Genomic DNA, 16,869 nt, shown 5'->3' with positions numbered 1-16,869 from the left:
AAAACCCAACAAGAACCATGTGGCTGAAAAGGCTATACAGGAACTGGACGACAAAATTATACGCCATGAGCCCGAAGGAGGGCCCCTCGCCGTGGATTTTGTCTCTTGTCATCTTGCCTGAATAGCTGCCTTCATTTATGAGGTCTTTCGGCATAATGGATTCGGACTCAATGTGACTAATCCACCTACGATCAAGTCCCTATAATCTATTTCTGATGATAAATTACAGCAATAATAATGATTTTCAAAGGGACATACCCATTTGCGCAGGAATGCTGAAAAATATAAACTACATGTGTAGTATAACGTGCCTCATTGTAACTACTTGAAATAAGACTACACTTCACCAGATACAAGACTGGGCTATGTGGTATTAAAATGGTTAAAACTAGATCACGCCTCACCACCTCGTCTGTTGACTTACAGTAATTGTTAGGTGGTCTAACCACCACAATATGGCACCAGCGTTAACAAAAAGTGAGCCATGGAAAATTTACTCCCATTACCAGAGACTTTTGAGAAGGTTGCTGGCCTCAATCAAGCTGATGCATAATAATAATAATAATAATAATAGCCTAATAGTCCACTCCAAATTTTATTAAACCGAAACGGAAATTCTTTTTGCCCAATTGATCGTGAGCCCGGCAGCCACTGAGCAGCGCCAGATCGACGTTGCTCTATCCCTTATTGTTGAACGCCAAACAAGGTAGCAACAACTCCCATCTGTTAACGTCTTTTGGTATGACGCGGCCGGGGTTCGAACCCACGACCTCCCGGTTGTGAGGCGGACGCTCTACTGACTGAGCCAACACTCCAAAATGGTACTGTGTGTTCAAGTGATACCGGACTGCATCACGGCTGGCTACACAGCCGGATGGAGAACAGGTCAGTACACTCTTGTATGCCATGGGTGACTGCGGACGACGTAATTATGACTCGGTATTGATGAAAGCACCGCAACTTACACCAGCGTTGTCGCAGCATTCGAAGCACATTTCAACATTGAAAAGAACACTATCGTTGCAAGGGCAAAGTTTAACAAGGGTAGTCAGCAGTCTGGGGAAAATGTTGATACTTTAGTTAACGATTTATATCGGCTAGCTCAAGACTGTGAGTACAAAAAAAAATTAAATGATGAAGTGATCCGAGATAGGATAGTTGCATGTCGGTGTGCTGGATAATGGATTGTCTGGTTGACTCCAAGCAAAGGATGATAGGAGAAAGCTGTTTAATTGAGCAGGCAAGCAGAAGCTCGAAAAGCAAATAGAACTGTTGTTCAAAGTGAAACAAAGAAATGTAACTGACACAAATGTACGTAAGACCAAAACGTAGTCAGCAAGACATATGAACAAGTCAAATGCAAGGTGGTTGTACATGTCATAAGTGTGGAAAATCTGGTCACTTTCGGTCGGTATGCCGCAGTTCATCATTTGGATACAGTGCATGAGTTAGAGGATTCCCTTGATGTGGAAACTGTTTTCCTGAGTGAGATTAAGGACACCAGCAAGAACTATTGGGGTGCTTATGTTCAAGTAGATGGCAACACTACGCACTTCAAACTAGGCAGTGGTGTCTGCGGTAACTGTACTGTCAGATGGACTTCAGTGGCTTCGTGGAAGGAAACTGAAGCTTGCAGATACGAGACTCTGTGCAGCAGGAAAAATAAAACTAGAAGTTTTTGGAGAGATAAAAGCCATTCTCCAACACAAAAACAGGAGAGTCTCAGAAACCGTCTACGTTGTCAGGAATCAAGATTGCTCATTGCTCAGCAGAAAGGGATGTGAAGAGCTGAATATATTGACCAGAGTAGAGGAGCTTGGAGATACCCAGAAGGAGCAGGCGAATTTCAGGGCTGAATTACCACAGCTATTCACTGGATTGGGGAATGTGAGTATCACATCTCTACACACCTCAGAGTTCCTCACTACTTTTGCCAAAAGTGAAGAAGGAAATTGACTTGATGTTAGAACAAGAAGGATTTTTCTCCTGAAACAGAGCCTAGAAAATGGTGCTCCAGAATGGTACCATTCCCAAAACCTCGCGGAGCAATCAGGATTTGTGTTGATCTTACACAAATCAACAAAGCAGTAGAGCGGGAAGTGCATCCGATGGCATCAGTTGATGAAATCCTTGTCAAGCTAGGGAGAGGCACTATCTTCACTAAGCTGGATGCTTGGAGGTGCTTTGAATCCATGAGTGGGGCGTTGTGTCGGTGAGACGCTGTGTGTGTTCCCGACGTAGGCGGCGTTGTAGTGTCTGCAAGATTGTTGTATCGAGATCATTGCCATTGATTAGGAGAGTTTGGCCAACCCTGTTAAATTGGATACAATAAGCGATTTCGTGATTAGACCATGGGCTGCCGGCGAGTCACGTGACTTGGCTGGGTCACGAGGTCATTTCCCCTAAAAAATCTCGCTTTCGAACCCGCTGTGTGTGTGCGTACATGCACGCTTCGTATACCGGTACAACTTACGTGTTTGTGTACATCTAGTTTTCAGCGTACAAACTCTCGGAAATTCAATCATACGATCGCCCATTCTTATCTAATTTACTGCTTTTTTATTCGTATTGACAATGGAAGACGATACTGTGGTGTCTATAGATGACATAAAGTTGTGGACAGTTCCTGCCCTCAAAGATTATCTTCGCAAAAGGAACTTGAAAGTCAGCGGGCGAAAGGAGGAGTTGGTAGCGCTTGTGTTTGCTGCGAAGATGATGCCGGAGCTCGCGGCGCCAGCCACCTCAGCCGGTGTGGCAGAGCAGCAGAAGAAGGAACATTACGGAGACTTGTTGAAGACCCCAACAGGTATCTTGCCGGACCCTGATGGACTTGTACAAGGATGGGAGTCTGAGCAATCAATCATTTAAAATGAAGCATCTAATCACATGATGTTGCAAAATTTATTACAATTTCAGGTTTAATTGAACCAAAAATAATTCCCAGGAAAGCAAAATCAAGACACACATGACAATATCATTGATATCCCCATCCCCGGCCCCCTCCACCCAAAATAGATCTACCTTAGATTTTCAAACATGAAAATTCATGCGTGGGACAGACATATGAAATTTCATGAAATATGAAAATTGGATTGAATGTCAGATTTCAAGTCGGTAATCAAATTGCATAAGTGTAATATGTTCTAACATAATCATAACAGTACTTGATAATAACTATTTATTCTTGTCTTCCTATCATCCGGGGTGAATTTATCGCATTTTTCTTCTGAAACATCGCCAAGAAATTTAATTTCGGACGACACTGATGACTGGTGAAGCAGGTCGGTCGTCGACGGGATGAGATCACGAAACTCGCTGTCAAAAGCCTCAAAAATCCATCAAATATACTTTTTTTCAACGATCTATTGCTAAAATCTAAGAAACAAATAAAAAAGGTTAACCTTTCAACTATTTGTTCCTGAGATGATCGCAGGGATTCAACAAAGACAGTAAGAAATTACACGCTCATAATAACCGCAGCACAAATGAATTGAGTTAAACACACGATCTCCAGGAAAAGGGCAAAACATGGCAATTTTACTTCTTTTGACCTTTGACCCGACGAAGCTGGCGCATGCGCAAAGGGAATTACGAAATGGCTTATATGGCGACTACTGCTTTGCTGTGCAAGCACAGAACAAAAGAATATACGCCATGTTGCGACCCAGTGAAATCAAGCTGGCCAAACTCGTGCAGCTACAGCACGGATTGTTCTACCTATATCGGTCAAGCCTCTCACAAGATCCAACGTATCCTTCAAGCAACAGACATCCGAGTTCCTTTATCAAACTCCATTCGATACTCCACTCCTACAGAGACAAGAATCCAAACCGCAAGAAAGCTGGAGTCCACAAAATACCATGCGAATGTGGAAAAGTCTACATTGGTGAAATGAGGAGAAATCTGGAAAACAAGACTCAAGGAGCACAGAACCAGCTTCAGACTCAGCGATTGGGATAAGTCTGCCATCATCAAAAACGCCCAACAACACAAACACACCATCGAATGGGATAACAGTCATCTCATCTCCAGAATGAAGCACTGGCATACACATCGAATCCAAGAAGCCATCGAAATTCACCATGCTCCAAGACTTAGGATTATACATCAACGACATCTGGAAACCCCTCATTAACAAGTACCCGGTCACACCTCCACCACTACATCAACCACCGCCATCCGTCGAACCCAGTAAGCAGCGGCCAGCCTCTCAGCTACAATGCACAGCAGACCACAACGTCGCCTACGTCGGGGACACACACAACGTCTCGCCGACACCACACCACCTACGTCGGGGATACACACAGCATCTCACGGACACAACAATGCCGCCTACGCCGGCAATACACGCAGCATCTCGCGGACACCACAATGCCACCTACATCAGGAACACACACAGCATCTTGCCGAAACCACACCCCAATCATGGATTCGAAGCACCTCCAAGTCCAGACGGACAAGCAGACAACCCAAGTCCATACCCCAGTGACTCAAGCCCACACGATCATGTATTCCCCCGTTCCCACCCCGGTGACTTAAGCTCACGCACACCAGCTATTCCCCACTCCTGACAACGGATAGTCAACCTGTTCGAGCCACTCCAGCCACCCATCTTCTCTAATCGGCGCTATAGTTCTCCTTAGAACTATATGCTAAGAAAGATAACCAACAGTCTTTTTCAAGACTACACATCCTCAAGAAAGATTACAGAGAGTCCTTTTCAGCACTCCTCAATCCTCCCTCTCCCTCACATGGTGCAACTGCAAGCTTACTGTATATCTACATCACCATGCAAGCTGATACTTACAAGCAGCATCTAGGTACAGATATGAAAATCTTTTGATGACATTTGTCCAACTCCTCATACCTTCATGCTTCCCAAATTTCATCTTTTAGTTGATAGAGTGTTACCTGTGTTGTATCATGCCCTGTGGATACACAGGTGGAGGTTGGATTAAGAAACAAGTAGACAAGCCTTTTTTTAGTAATTTGACACTTTTTTGGATGTCAATTTAAACGGGATTCATCCTGTATGACTACATTTTTACAAATCTGGTTCCCGATATTCTTCTCACTGAATATTAGTGTTCATGCAATAAATGTATGTGTCATCCCAATAGAGCTCTTCAATGAAATAGGTTGGTTAGTTTTGGGATAATAAGACCAAATGTTAAATGTTGTGGGTCAAATTAGATGAAAATTATAGTTCTATTTTATAGATGTAAATTGCAATAAAGGGCACATGAACAATACAAATTAGAGTGTACATTGAAAAATAAGTTGACAAAAATATACATGAAAGACAAAGATGAAATTGTGGAAATATTGAATTGATTTAAAGCGGTTTTGAACAGGTGAGTTTTGAGAGAAGACTTGAATGAGTTTACAGTATATATTTCAGTAAGAGGCTGTGGTTATTCCACAGAGCTGATCCAGCATGGCCAAAAGATCGATCCCCCGTGATTATATTGTTTCGGGAAGTAAAAGAAGAAAAGGGTTTGAAGCAGGGCTCAAATTAATTTTTTGTCCACAGGGGCTCTTCCAAAAGAAAAAGAGCCCCCGTGAGCCTTCTCACGGGTGCTCTTTTAGTGCTGACGGGGGCTCTTATTTTAATACAAATTTCCATTGTATTGATACCCATGAAACTCCTAAATTCCTTGGTATTTTATCATTATCATTTATTTAAGTCGGCATTTTCCCTCTTAGAAATTTACTTGTTACACAGCTGTTATTGACTTTTATCCACGTGGTGACATTCTCTCCATTTCTTCCTGTTCTGCACATAATGTCCTCATTATTCGAAGCAACCTTATTTACATTCTTTCTTTACTTTTAGTCTTTACCATATCCTTCCAAAACACAGGGGCGGATCTAGCTTTTTGCTAAGGATTGGGGGGCGGGGTAATCCAAATACGATGTGGAGCGATTTTTGTTGTTGCTATTTTGAACCCCCGTTAGTGATGTTTTCCTGGCATCTACTGACATCTACTAATACTGTGTACGTCTGGACAAATGATAACATTTTTCTATGCACATCACTTTTCACTTGGCAGCCCAAGATGGGTGGGGAGGGGGGGGGGGGTTAAACCCCCTATACCACCTAGATCTGCCCCTGCAACATCTTTGGTGATCTTCTTCTCAATATTGATTTACTGGTCGAGTTTCATTATTTGCTGGTCTTTTAGAATAACCAGATTTCAGAGGATTCACACTTTTCACAACGAAAAACTTCTCCATGTTTCAGTCCTTGTGCGATCATCTCCAGCTCCAGCAGAAATTGGGCATCAGCGTGCCCACCGGTACTTCTTCTTCTTCTTATCGAGTCACTACACAAGTCCCGTCCAGTGGTCCACACAGGCTTTGGCACGGCAATTAACGGCTTCCAGGTCATCTTGGGTGCATGGCTCTGGCAGGAGTGGGCAGACTAGCAGGTGTTCCATTGTCTGTTCCTGGCCGCATTCACATGCCGTTTGTTCGTCTCTTAGACCCCACCTCTGCATTAGGACTCTGCATCGACCGTAGCCAGTTCTTAGGCGGTTGAGGTACTACCGGCGCAGTATAGTCGTTGCTGATGGCCGCATTGAAAATTGATACTCAATATTGTGTTACAGTTATATCAGAAAAGATAATCTTTATTTTATAATTCCACGGGGGCGATTTTTAATTTTGCAATCGCCCCCGTGAGCAACCTGACGGGGGCGATTATGGAGCTCACGGGGGCGAATCACCCATCGCCCCCATGTATTTTGAGCGCTGGTTTGAAGACCTGACTTGTCTACAAATATTATTGAAAGTGAACAAGGTAGAGCTGTACTTTGGAGAAGAAGCATGCAAACAATCAAAGACCTCTAAATATGCGACCAATCCGTCAAAATGGGAGAAAAGTCACATTTTTCAAATTCTAATTTTTGGTTTATTCTTATTCTTCATTTTCTCTGTTTTTCTCTCCTTTTCTCCTTTTCTCCGTTTCTCCTTTTCACCTTTTCGCCTCTTTCTTTTCCCTTTCTCTCTATCCTGGTGCTCCTTGTTATCACATATATTATTACACTGTAATCTGTATTGTTATTGTTAATGTACTTTGCTATTGTATATATTGTTCATAATAACCTGCTGCCTAACCCACTGGGTTGACCGGGCCTGGATTTTGTGTGTACATGATCTCTAATAAAGACTTGATTTACCACCAATAATTTTCTTCAAAATTGAACCAATGAAGTGATGATATTTTGGGAAATCATGCTGAAAATCAGCCAGATTAAAGATAATTTTGTGTTATGGATGCAAGAAATTTGTGTCAATCGATCATGTTTTTCTTCTGTTTTGGGGAGAAAGAATATTATCAAAATATAGAGGATGACTAGATTGGATACATGTTAACATGCATTATATACAACACCATATGGTACATAGGCATTAAGTGTTCAACATTCATGTATCTCATTATATTTTTTAAGCCTTTGCAGATTTTAAATTTACATCTCTCTCTCTCTCTCACACACACACACTTACTCATTCTTTTTTTCAATGTTTTTATCATAATCAAGAAACTGTTGGAAACCAGGCACCGCAGCTTTTCAATTGCCCAGCATCTGCTTCTGGAGTTTTAATTTCACCAGCAAACTCAGTTGCTGTATTCTGGACACCACCCACTGCAACTGATGATTCTGGCACACTAGCAATAACAGCTTCTTTCCAACCTGGTAGTCAGTTTTTTGGTGGTGTAACTACGGTTACGTACACAGCAAGGGATGCAGCTGGGCTGACAGATAGCTGTTCATTCCGGGTCACAGTTACACAAGGTTTGTACTGACCATGATTTGTATATATTTCAATGTGTAAGACAGTCCAACGTATGTTGTCATTTTGTGACCGATTCTTTAACCCATTTCCTATTGGAACCAGGTGGTCTCTTCATCAAGCCAATGGGAATGAAAGAATTCAGTAGTCACTGGTTTAATCATCACAGTATTAAACATACTTCACATTAAGTGTATCAACACCTATAGGATACTTACAGGTTACTGTGTCCTTACATTACTACACTTGGTTCATTTATGCCATTAGAAACAACAGCCCTTACATCATACGCTTTCATTTGATATTTAACTCGACTCTAAATTAAGGATGGAGATAATAACTTTTAAACTGTGAGAAAAAATATAGTTTCAAAATGGTGATTTTGCAAGTAAAATTGCTTGAGTTCCATTTCGTTTTGAAGCATGAGCATTTTTATTTTAATTGTCAATTTTATTTTGAACAAGGCCCTAGCAACTTCTTTTCATTTTGAATAAGACATAGTTTTAACTGTTTCTTTAGGATCTTTTCCCATATTTCATTTTTGGGGAAGTATGAACCATTGGAAATAATGCGAGTAATGTATCAATAAAGTCATAAATTTAAAAAGTCATAATTAATGTGAGCTTAGAATCTAACTCATGGCAAAGATTAACTTGTTTTATGTCCAAGGATATCCTATTCATATTTTATCTGCCACGGATGACTGAGCAGCAGGGTGTAATAAAGATACTATCAAAAAATCCTTTTACCAAGTATTGGCCGATTTACCGAATGTGGGTCAGGCTATATCACTATGAACATGACGGACAAAGAAAGCGGACAAAATATACAGTTCCTCAGGTAGACAAAGGAACATCCCTTCACTGCTATTATGTACAATGTGTAGAACAGGTGAATATGCATGTGACACCTGTTTTACACATCTTTACATAATAGCAGTGAAGGGATGTTCCTTTGTTTACCTGACGAACTGTATATTTTGTCCGCTTTCTTTGTCCGTCATGTTCATAGTGTATGTATGCGTACTGAAATCCTTTTAAGAGTTAAGTACTGCTACATATTTCTGTGCTTCATTGTTTAAAGTGATCCAATGTATCCAAGCTTTTACAGGACCTTGTTTCAATCCACACGATAACCTAAACTTTTTCTAAACATCCTTAAAACTTTTTCTTTCATAATATCCAAAATCTCACTTCTTACTTGTCCATTGCAATATTTGATGTGCATGTATTAAAGGTGCATACTACAAAATGGAGGTTTACTATATTTAAAGATTCAGTAAATGCAAGAAAGAAAGTCATGATAATAACTACCAAAGATATTGACAATAGACTTTCATAAACTTACATGATAGGTAGATAGCCTTCATAAAAGTAAACTGTGTCCGTGTTGAATGACCCAATGACAAGGCTTACCTTAAACAAGGGACATGTGAGTTGCCAGGGTTGTGTCATCATAACAAAGGGGATATCATTAACATTGCTTGTAAATGAGCCTTTCCTTGAAAAGGAGTTGACATTACTACCTTTTCTATTATAATGCACAGAATTAATGCGGTTAATGATATCAGCAATTTGTTTTCGGACTGAAATAACAATGGGTAAGGGCTTTTGACCCTCATTCATTGCTTCAGCACAAACTTGGTACAAAAGGATTTTAACATAATTTTGTTAAAAGTCTGTTGCTCAGCTATCCATGGCAAACTTAGGTATACTTTTTTCTAATATTCACTTTATAAATGTGGATGTACAATAGATCCATACTTAACAATGATAGTGCATGTTGTGAAACACATTTAAATTGAGTATGATTTGATAATTTGTTGGAATAAATGTGTATAGTTACATCTGGAATTGTCAGGCTTGTATTGAAATCATTCATAAATATTTCCATACAGAAATATTGCAACGTCTGTAACTTAAATTAAATGAATGTTGTTTTATAAACAAATAAGACCTTTATTACTGCTTCTTTATTTCCAGATAGTTACATAAGTTACAGAGTATAGCATTATCTAATTGAATATGTAGGTAACTCTCAGTAATACACATCCCATTTACTTTCACTGACAGAGGAAAATATACCACCACAAGTGATGTGTCCTGCAGACATTCAGCAGACTGTGATAGTAGGCTCAAATGGTACTTACGTAACCTGGGACCCTCCTGTTGTATCGGATAACTCTGGCACGGTGGTGTTTGTATCGTCCTCCTCCAGTTCTGGTGACCTCTTCACCGTTGGAGTGACTCCAGTCACGTACACATATTCTGACTTCTCTGGCAACTCAAACAGCTGCACGTTCACAGTCACCATTAACACAGGTATCTACATGTACAACATCAAGTGTCAAAGAACCTTTGAAATGCATAGGGTAGATTAGAGGTTGTGTCGGCCATTTGTGGACCATAAAGACTACTAATGGTTTTCACTTGATATATGTATGTACATGCACTCGGCTGGAGATAGCTGTGAAATTTCATGTATGCGGAGTCAAAGATAGATTTATCCAGATAAATGATGATGGCCTGCAGATGGCTGCACTGATCCAGATGCAATTTCACACTTACCGGTACCTTTTGCTGCAGATTTGAAAGAATTCTTGTTAATTGAAGAAACGTGCATCGGTTGCAAACAGTAGGATCAATGACATTTTAAAAATATTTGAAATTCTATCGATTGATGGATGGAAGGTATTGTGATATTTCTCAATAGAAAAGCAGAAATATTCATTCAGACATACTGTATTACTGCCTTGAGCATTTCACTTTTATATCAAATGGAATTGAATTTCCCCAAGTATATTTGGGACACATGTTAGCCAATTTATCACAACAATTGTTTTCAATCGATTTCATTTTTGTTTGTATGTGAATGTATCGTTTTTTGTATCTTGATGTATGTTGCCAAATGATTTTTTTTTTAAAAATCCCCTCAGGTACCCCCTGCAACCCAAATCGCTGTCAGAATGGTGACTTATGTGTACCAACAGATCTGACTAACTACCAGTGTATCTGCAGAGAATGCCTTTCAGGGACCAACTGTGAGACAAGTAAGTAGTCTAGCTTAAGGGATAGTTGAGTTCTGTTGCAGAGGGCGCTACACAAAATAATTTTATGCGAAAATGAAAAACTGAGTGTCAAATTTGAAAGAACATACAATTTAAATGACAAAATCGTTCCTTTATTCATTTCATTTTCATAAAACACACAGCAAATGCAAATAAACATACTATACAAATAATGCATGTCCCAACGTGGAAAAGCGGTGAATGCAGCACATGCGAGTTTCTTTAGATTGGTGCCGCTCTGTGCAACGAGCCGCTTGCGCAGAGTTCACAGTGCGCACCATCTGAAGAAACTGAGCGTACACTGCATTTACGTTTCGCACAACAGGGTCAAGTGCGTTATTTGTTTTATAAAATAGCGACACAAATAGCAACAAACAAAAGTTTAGATCTACGTTAGAGTCTACGTACGAGAGTTCGATCTAGAGTTATGTTGGTTCTAGACTAAGACCTTGCAGGCTTCCCAAAAAATCCACGGGATTCATTGCCTTGATTAAAAATAAAATCCATAGGGGGTCTAGAGATGAGTCTACATCAGACTGCTGAAATTCCTGGCTTCATTATAAAATCAAAAAGTCAAAACAGGCCTAAATCCAAGGCAAAAGTAAAATAAAAATTTGCTTTCTAATAATACCCCTCTCAGGGCAGAAACCCAACTTTCTAGAATTGTGATTTTCTCTTTGAAATTTAGATACCGCCCGCCAAATGACTTTTCGGTTTCCTCTCTTCAAATTGATTTTAATCGCTCATACATGAAATATGCATCATATGACTTACATCAAATCAAAGAGGAGGATCTAAGCTTTCCAAATATGTGTCATTTATTAATTATAAATGTGATTAAGTTATGATAAAACATCGATAATTCTCGGTTTCTTTTTTCTGGGACTTACTGTATATAAAGCAAAAATATTATTATTATTATTGATTGGTTTTATATTTTTGTCAGAATTTACCCATTCACATAAGTTGTTTTATGAGACAAATCCAAGCAAACGTTTCCATATGTTGACATAATAAGTGTGGTCGCAATGACTTACATTAAACAGTGATAATATATGAAAATAATTTGTACACATAGTCAACTATGTGTGGGAATTATGTGTTCACATTGAAGATGACATAAATATTGATGAAACATTTTCTATAAATTAAACAGTAGAAAAAAAATTAAAGAAATGAATTGTTGATGCAAAAATAGACTGATATTGAATAAACTAAATGTCTTTCAAAATGGTGGCACTGTTTAGTAGGAAGAGGAAGAGTTACTAACGCCGAATACATAATTCATTGGGATTCAATGAAGTCATGATTTGACAAGCATGCAATTAGGATATAAAAAATACATTTTCAATCCTATTCATTGTATGAGGAAAGCCACATCCCGAAAACATATAGGAAAAAAGAAGTGATTGTTTAGAAAAATAAGACAAACTTCATATACCTATCATAAGCGAATGATTACGCTCGCATTAATTATACTTAGAAAAGTAAAACTAAATAACAGATCTAAACGTGTAGTTGTCTTTGATATCTATTATTCTCCAAAATCTTGTATTCTTTAGACAAATTGCACTATCAGTGATATCAAGCTTGAAACTCTCCCTGCATAGGGTTTGGATATTTTCTGATAGTTACTTTAATAGACTGCTGAAACGAACTGATTATTTTTCACCTTGCTTTTGTTGTCTTTTGAATGTGTCCTCAATCTCCTCTATCTATAACATGCTTTTTTGCTATAATTATTGTTGAGGGGGGTGGACAAGGGGTTCTGTTTAAAGAACCCTGAAAGGGGGTGGCTATAGAGTTGTTGATGTTTGAAAATGCTTGTTATTTGAGATTAATGATCAAGTCCAAGCTAATTTCCCTCGCCTCCAGCCTGTTCTTCAGAGCGTCATCTTTGCATCAGCAACCAGGTTATATACAAGCATGATCTCTGGTAGATGTTTACATGTCCATACAAGATACAAATTATGAAACAGAGATAGATAGATCTTCCTAAAAAGCATTGCATCATATTATTTACCATGGGCGTCAATCCTTACGTAATACCTATTGTTCAGGGGGGGGGGGATGAATGAATAGATCATCCCTCCTGAACAATAGGTATCAATTACAGATTTACGCCCATGTTATTTACACAGCTTTAAATAAAAAAATCTTTCATTTTACATGCTCAGCTGTTTAAGATTAGTTGAGATAAGATTTCTCTTATAATTTCTTAATGAATTATGCAATGAACAAATTAAAGCTAAATTACATTCATTAATGATAAAAATTAATAGCAACTAAACATTTTATAAAAGGAAAATAAATATGATAAGACAAGCAATTGGCACTAAGCATGGTAAGTGACTAATAACTTATGCATTCAAGATCAATTTGTATGATTTGGTATGTCCATATCATGACAATTTCCATCTCATCATCATTCTGTAAATGAAATGGTTGGTTCTAAATGATACCGCTGCTAAGCTAGAACAAATGACATTTTTAAAGATTCATTGTAATACTGGAATGATCTACTACTTAAAATTAAACATTGGGTCTCCATTGGTTATTACCTTGAGGAAGGCCTTGAAAATAATTTTTTGTTTGCAGTTTTTTATTGTAAGATTGTTTTTATTATTGAATGTTTTTATTATTGAATGTTTTTATGTGATTGTCATATACCGTAAGCGCTGTGAGCAAAGAAAAAGCATGGTATAAGTAGTAATAATAATATAATAATGATAATAATAATAATAATAATGAAAATGATAATAATAATAATAATGTCTTAATTGTCCGTCACCTTTTTGTGAATGATTGAAAATTACTATGACATGTTACATAATAATCCAAACACTTCTATACGCGATGGTATAGAATTATTGCCTTTGATTAATTTCTTTAAAGCCTTTCAAAAAGTTGTTCTCAAATCTTGTTAAGGTCGTTCATGTTATTTTTCAGTCAATAACTTTAATCATTCATCTGGTTTCTCTCAAAAAGGGCTACTGAGTAGTTGGTATACTCAAGAAAATGAAATTTCTTCTTTTTCTGGGGACAGTTTTTTAACAATAAACTTCTAGTTTTTTTTGGAAATAATGGATTTAAGTGACAAATCTGATAGGCTTGTCCCTCAAGCAATGGAACCTCATTATAAAGAGCACTAATGAAACACACTAGATTCAAACATCATTCCCTCAATTTCAGAATCGGTATACAAAATTGGAAAGCCAATTGTACTTTAACATGAATAGATCAACTAAAACAATAACAAAGCGATAGTAATGAAGTAAAACTAAGCTATCATCATAAGTGGTTGTTTTCAAATGTAATTCTTGATTCGTAGGATTCATGATTATGTTTATCATTTTGTGAATTGATATTAAAGGCATCGTTAAACAACGTTAAATCTGAGATACATGGCCCTACATGTACATGTTATCAGTGTCTATGATGTGTAATATTGAAGCCCTAAAAAAATTGCACTTGAAAATGATCAAGAAGTGTTATGAAAACCGTTAGGAAAACGCAAAATTTGGTTTCGATTTCCAATCATAAATATCTTGATAACCAGACAGGCGATCGGCTTGTAAAAGTCATGGGATTCCTGACTGACCAACAGGTTTATAATTACCATTGCAGCATGAGCTAAATCCAGGATTCTGTTTCAGAATCTGAGAAAAAGTTGCCGGATTCCTTTAAAGGTAAAGTCATGAAACTTGTTAGAATGGCCCCTAGCCTAGACAACGAGATTATACTTAGAAACATATTTTAATGGTGAAAATTCATATAAGTGTAAACACAAAAGTTGCTGTGATTCTAGGTATCCATATGGGGTAGTGACTATAAAGATTATGATGTTTGTGCATTGTGAAGTTTAACAGCCTTGTACATTGTCTTTAATTTCATTATTTTATATTTTTCTTCCCCAGAAATGATCAGCATTATCGCTGTGGGCATACTGCTTGCTTTTGTTGCCTTGTATGGTCTTATCATAACATTGATGTACCTGCATCTCAGGTGAGATAAAGTTGACATTTGACCCACCCCTACCCAATAGACTTATAGAACAGCCAAACTTACCCCCTCCAAACACACTTTTTTATATATTTTTTTTATTCCTCCAATTGTGTAATGCAAACATACAATTGAATAAAATTAATAAATCTTTTCAATATTGATTGCTTGTACATAAACATAATTAAACAAAAAACATTTGCAGTATATATAACTGAGCAAAAATTTAGTAAAAAAAAGTACATAAATATAATTTCCCCCTTCCTCACACAATAAATAAAAAATACTGATAATATTATCATCACCATCATCATCATATTCATAACTTTAAGAAAGAAGAACTACAATTAACATAATAACATTTGTAATGATGATAATAATAATAATGATACTAAAATCAATGATAATGATAATAACAATGATAATAAAAAATCAATTATATAATGATATTAATAATAATAACAATCAAGATGATATAAATTATAACAATAAAATATATTTAATGATAACAATATTGATACTAATGATTGGATATATATAGTCATTTTAATCTCAAAAGAATACAATGTTATATTTCACCAAAAATCATTCTTTCCTTTATTTCAGACGCTCTAACATCGCTCTAAAGCAGTCGGTCAGTGACAGAGAGGGCCAGGAACTCGATCCCTACACGTCCTTAGATGCAACAACTATGAAGCAGGCAGCCTACGAGGACATAAACGCAACTAGAGATGGAAATAGAGGCCACACAAATGCAATTGAGGGGTTAGAAAATGAAAATCAAACAATAGTGAAGCAAACAAATGGAGTGAAGAAATCAAACTTAGGAGTGGCCAATGGAAATACTGAGCCGGAGTACGAATTTATTCCATGAAGTACCGGTAGGACACAGAACGAGTTTTAATACAGTTTACACCTGTCTACAAAGGTCACCCAACAAACCGCCCCCCCCCCCAAAAAAAAAAAAAAAAAAAAAAAATGGCCACTAAATGCAGACAGCTTCTGCAAAATACTACTCTTTCTCAAGGGGAACAAAATGCTTGACCTCTACAAACAGGGGGCCTTTATAGAGAGGTGGCCACAAGGACTTGTTTGCCTGTATAACATAAGTTCTATATAAAGTGATAAACGTAGCTAATTTGTCAAAATACTATAGGCCGTTACTTGATGATAATCTTTGTTGTTGTTGGCCTTTTTAAAAAAAAAAATTTTAGCAGATGGTTCTGCGTTTATTGATAAATCAAATACAAAACATTCAAATAACAATAACAGTATATCACTGTTGTAAACAAACAATTTTTGAAATGCCAAAGGTATAGTATTTATCAAAATTCTATACATAAAGATTGCAGTTTGAAAACTGTGAATATCAGTGATTTTTAATGTTTTAGTTTATAAAATATTGGATCGGTATGGGCTAAATAATATGAATGTGTACAAAGACAGAGAGCTTTCTTTTGGAGATGATATATTAGCATAATGTTCACTTTATTACTATTACTGCACACTATGTTACAATAAGATATGTATGACAAAATGAAAGAACTGTAAAGTATAACTAGTGACTTTTGTGATAGATTAAATTTTAATTTATATAAAATGCCTAGGTATGCCTCTCGAGACTAACATGCAAATGTTGTTAATGACGACTCCAAGTTATATTTTAATCAATCATTACACCTAAGAATTTTGTAACTTCTTTTCCAATTATTGGGATATCTATAACAAATATTATAATGAAGTACATGTTTAGAGTGGATGTTTTTGAAATAAATACAATTAGTCCTATCAATATTTAGAGAGAATTTTTTTATTTGAACAAGATGAAAATTTATTTAATTCTAAATTGAGGGTTGTAATAAGAATGCTTAAGTCTTTATGTGAAGAAATTACGTTGGTATCGTATGCGAACAAAACGTGTGTTAGGAGTGGTGATGTTTAAACAATATCATTAATATATATATATATATATATATATATATATATATATATATACTAAAACA

The 16,869-nt window shown here is 37.1% G+C and overlaps 1 protein-coding gene across 1 annotated transcript in view; it reads left to right on the top strand.

Moving 5' to 3' along the window:
- Positions 1-15,764, top strand: part of LOC105442888 (hyalin-like) — a 52,975-nt gene extending 37,211 nt beyond the window's left edge. The window contains exons 5-9 of the mRNA XM_030975937.1: positions 7,545-7,799; positions 9,870-10,118; positions 10,733-10,846; positions 14,782-14,869; positions 15,473-15,764. Of these exons, the coding sequence (XP_030831797.1) occupies positions 7,545-7,799; positions 9,870-10,118; positions 10,733-10,846; positions 14,782-14,869; positions 15,473-15,740 (974 nt within the window). The 3' untranslated portion in view covers positions 15,741-15,764. The remainder of the gene's footprint in view (positions 1-7,544; positions 7,800-9,869; positions 10,119-10,732; positions 10,847-14,781; positions 14,870-15,472) is intronic.
- The last annotated feature ends 1,105 nt before the right edge of the window (positions 15,765-16,869 follow it).

This window comes from Strongylocentrotus purpuratus, unplaced genomic scaffold (genome assembly GCF_000002235.5).
Source record: "Strongylocentrotus purpuratus isolate Spur 01 unplaced genomic scaffold, Spur_5.0 spur5_scaffold_8, whole genome shotgun sequence".
NCBI classification, from domain to species: Eukaryota; Metazoa; Echinodermata; class Echinoidea; order Camarodonta; family Strongylocentrotidae; genus Strongylocentrotus; species Strongylocentrotus purpuratus.
Note: the sequence above shows the minus strand (reverse complement) of the source record. Positions and strands in the feature narration are given on the sequence as shown.